Genomic DNA, 3550 nt, shown 5'->3' with positions numbered 1-3550 from the left:
TAAACTCTCATAGATTTATTTTTGAATTTTACTCAAAAGTCTACCAATGAAAATATTTTTTCAACTTATTTAACCTATGATTTTCCCATTTATTTACAATGTGAAACTTTGGTTGAATTTTCAGACACATCTCACACTAAAATTTCAAATTTAAAATTAAACCTTCAATTTGAAATTCAGTTATAATAATAATAAATCTCTCCCCCAATAATTTTTTTTGTGTATTTTAAACATTCGAGAATCTTATTTAGTTAATATATATGATGATAAATGTATTTTTTTTTAAATCTAAAAAGTGAAATATTTTTTCAGAAAAAAACAAGAAATAATATTTTTTATGGCGTTCACATTTCTTTATCTTAAAAAAAAGGTTCAATTTGCCCATGGGACCCTACAAAGAACCCCACCCCTTCTGGCGTTTCTTGAAAATTTGCTTTTTAAAAAAAATTCCATTTCCAATGTGTGATCAAAGCAAAAAAGTTTCTGGCTGCGTCGTCTTGGAGTTTTGAATTTAGGTCTTACAATAATCTCCCTTTTTTCCACGGTTGGGTCCTTTTTTTGTCAACTATCCTTACGATCATTTCTTGTTAACTGGTTTATTCCAATCTTGATCCGAACTTCTCTTCGAAAACGAATAATTTTTAAACCCCCGTTTTTTTCTTACGTTTAATTTTACGTGGTTTCGTCAATTTAACAATTAGGATTCCAATTCAAGAAACCACATTTTGTGTATTCTCCCTTTTCAAAAATCGTTTGAAATCCACGAAATGTGGGATTTTGGGAAGCCCTTTTGGCCGTGTGACGAAAGAATCTAATCCTCGACGTGGGTTTAGTATTCTTTAAGGCTAAGTTTTTTTTAGAATTTTTTTTGTGTATTTGGTCTGCAACTGTTGGCTTTTCTTTGACTTGGAAAGTTGGGTTGGAAAAATGGGTTGTGTTCATGGAAAGTGTTGTGGCAGATATCCACCATCTTCAAATGGAGACGAAAAGGAAGAACTGGGAGTGTATACGGGGCAAAATACACATATTCTTGCTCACCGATCTTCAGATGTTGTTAATGTTCCTTCTCACAATTTCAGGTTAGAATATTCTGTGCTTACTCAGCGAGGTTACTACCCTGAAACCCCTGATAAGGAAAATCAGGATAGTTATTGTGTTAGAACAAACATTCGTGGCAACCCAAATGTGCATTTCTTTGGTGTATTTGATGGGCATGGGCTGTTTGGTACTCGGTGCTCCAATTTCGTTAAGGATAGGCTTGTTGAAATTCTTTCCGATGATGTTGGTTTGTTGGATGACCCTGTTAAGTCTTATAGTACCGCATTTTTAGCAACAAACAGTGAACTTCACAATAGTGATATAGATGATAACATGAGTGGTACTACGGCGATTACAGCCATCGTCATTGGAGATAAGCTTTATGTGGCAAATGTGGGTGACTCCAGGGCTGTTTTAGCTGTAAAAGAAGGGGACAGAGTAGTTGCACAAGACTTGTCATACGATCAGACACCATTTAGGAAGGATGAATGTGACAGAGTGAAGCTTTGTGGGGCCAGAGTTTTGAGTGTTGATCAAGTTGAAGGGCTCAAGGACCCTGGAATTCAATCTTGGGGAGATGAAGAAACCGAGGGGGGTGATCCACCGAGGTTATGGGTCCAAGATGGGATGTATCCCGGGACTGCATTTACGCGGAGCGTTGGGGATAGTACTGCAGAGAAAATTGGTGTGGTTGCTGATCCAGAGGTGTCAATGGTGCAGTTAACACCATCTAACCATCCTTTCTTTGTTGTGGCGAGTGATGGCGTTTTCGAGTTCTTGTCCAGCCAAACTGTGGTGGACATGGTAAGTTTAATGTGCTTTAAAGCTGGAATTTCATTTCTTAATCAATACATCTGTGATTCATTGAATATCTCGTACACTTTTCTTTGGCTGCCTTGCTATAACATCTTAACAAGAACTGTAAATTGAATAAAATTTGTGTAACACAGAGTTTAACCGGATCAAATTAAATTAAAGAGTATGATATTTTGAAATGTGAAATCAATAATTCACTCATGAAAAATATTTTTATGGGATAAAACAATGTGTTTTTATGCTGTCTATTCTTTGTTGATACTTCTCTAGACATGTGGGATATTTTTTGTAGTTCCATCACATTTTCATAGATGTTTATTAGGTCATGCATATCGATCACAATAAGCTAGACACCTTTGACAAATTTCATCTGAGTTTGCCAACAAATTTTTTGAACTCTTGGGTTGCAATTTTGTGTCAAGGAAATGTATGCTTTCAAAGTTTATGCAACGCAGCGTACAGCCATGATTTTGGTATTGTTTTTTATTTCTTCATTCCCTGTTTATTCAACATCAGAATCCTGTTGTTTTCTAACGACTTCTTAACACTTATCTCAATTCAGCCACATAACTTGCCAATTTGAAATCGTTAAAATTCGACCCACGACACAAATCTCTCCACCAAAACTTCTCATCTCAAAATCCAAATAATGTAAATGTTAAGCACTTTAGCTGCTGTCTGGTTTCATTGATTTGAATTTCAACCTAATAGCTTTTGATAAATCGGCATTTATGGGTGGATGGGTCCAAGAATTGTCCATATATTTTAATTTTTTCAGTAAAGTTATAAGCAAAATCTCTAGTTTTGACCTTTCTGAAAACGTAACTTGAGAATTTGCAGCCCTTGACACTTGGGTTATGTGATCATGGGGACTCAGATGAATTATCTTGGGTTATGTGATCATGGGGACTCAGATGAATTATCTTAGCGTCTAAGATGTGTTCTGTGTTCATTTTTAGCCCGTTCACGTAGTATACCACTTGCTTGCTCTCTCTTACATGTACCATTTGACATGCTTCCGAAAATTCCAGCGATCGTGAAGAATAATTGTGGGGCAAAGTCCGTACGTCGCTTATTGGATTTTCTTGTTAACATCCTTGGCAGGTGAATAAATATGAGGATCCAAAAGATGCATGTTCTGCCATTGCCAGAGAATCATACAAGCTGTGGTTAGAGCATGAAAGTCGAACCGATGACATAACAATCATCATTGTACACCTTAAAAAACTTGACTAATGTATAAAACTTGAATTCTTACTTCTGTAGTTCATTGCTTATCATTTTGAATGCCAAATTTGCTTTTGGTTTATTATATTGGAAGGTTGCAGTAATCTTTTTTTATCTCTAGAATTCAAAATGTATATTTTGTTGCATTTTATGGGAGTATGTGTGTGTATTGATATATGTATGCATGTAAAGATGCATTTATGTATTTAGGTATAAGATCTGTATGTGTATCGGTGTATGTATTACCTATAATATATTTTTTATTTGGTGTCAATCTCATCAAAATTGTTTTGCTAAATAATATATGTGCGAAATGTTTATATTATATTAAAATAGAAAAGTTTGAAACTTTTTTTTTATGCTAGAACTAGAAGGTGATATGGATATTTAAAAATTTAAAAATATTAATAAAAAAACATTTTATTGATATACGAAGTTATGGATGTACTATAAATTTATTAAAATAATA

General features: G+C 34.3%; 1 protein-coding gene across 1 annotated transcript; it reads left to right on the top strand.

Moving 5' to 3' along the window:
- Positions 1 to 448: 448 nt before the first annotated feature.
- Positions 449 to 3290, top strand: LOC140832975 (probable protein phosphatase 2C 35). The gene is made up of 2 exons (XM_073197311.1): positions 449 to 1842; positions 2959 to 3290. Exons 1-2 carry the CDS (start codon positions 928 to 930, stop codon positions 3088 to 3090), a joined length of 1047 nt encoding a protein of 348 aa, XP_073053412.1. The 5' UTR covers positions 449 to 927; the 3' UTR covers positions 3091 to 3290.
- Positions 3291 to 3550: the final 260 nt, after the last annotated feature.

This window comes from Primulina eburnea, chromosome 5, assembly GCF_022965805.1.
Source record: "Primulina eburnea isolate SZY01 chromosome 5, ASM2296580v1, whole genome shotgun sequence".
Classification (NCBI taxonomy): Eukaryota; Viridiplantae; Streptophyta; class Magnoliopsida; order Lamiales; family Gesneriaceae; genus Primulina; species Primulina eburnea.
The sequence above is the reverse complement of the archived record's forward strand: the minus strand, read 5'-3'. Positions and strand labels throughout refer to the sequence as shown.

Coding starts and splice junctions, on each gene's coding strand:
- LOC140832975 (XM_073197311.1), top strand. CDS start 928: ATGGGTTGTGTTCATGGAAAGTGTTGTGGCAGATATCCACCATCTTCA. Junction 1,843..2,958: donor GCCAAACTGTGGTGGACATG/GTAAGTTTAATG, acceptor CATCCTTGGCAG/GTGAATAAATATGAGGATCC.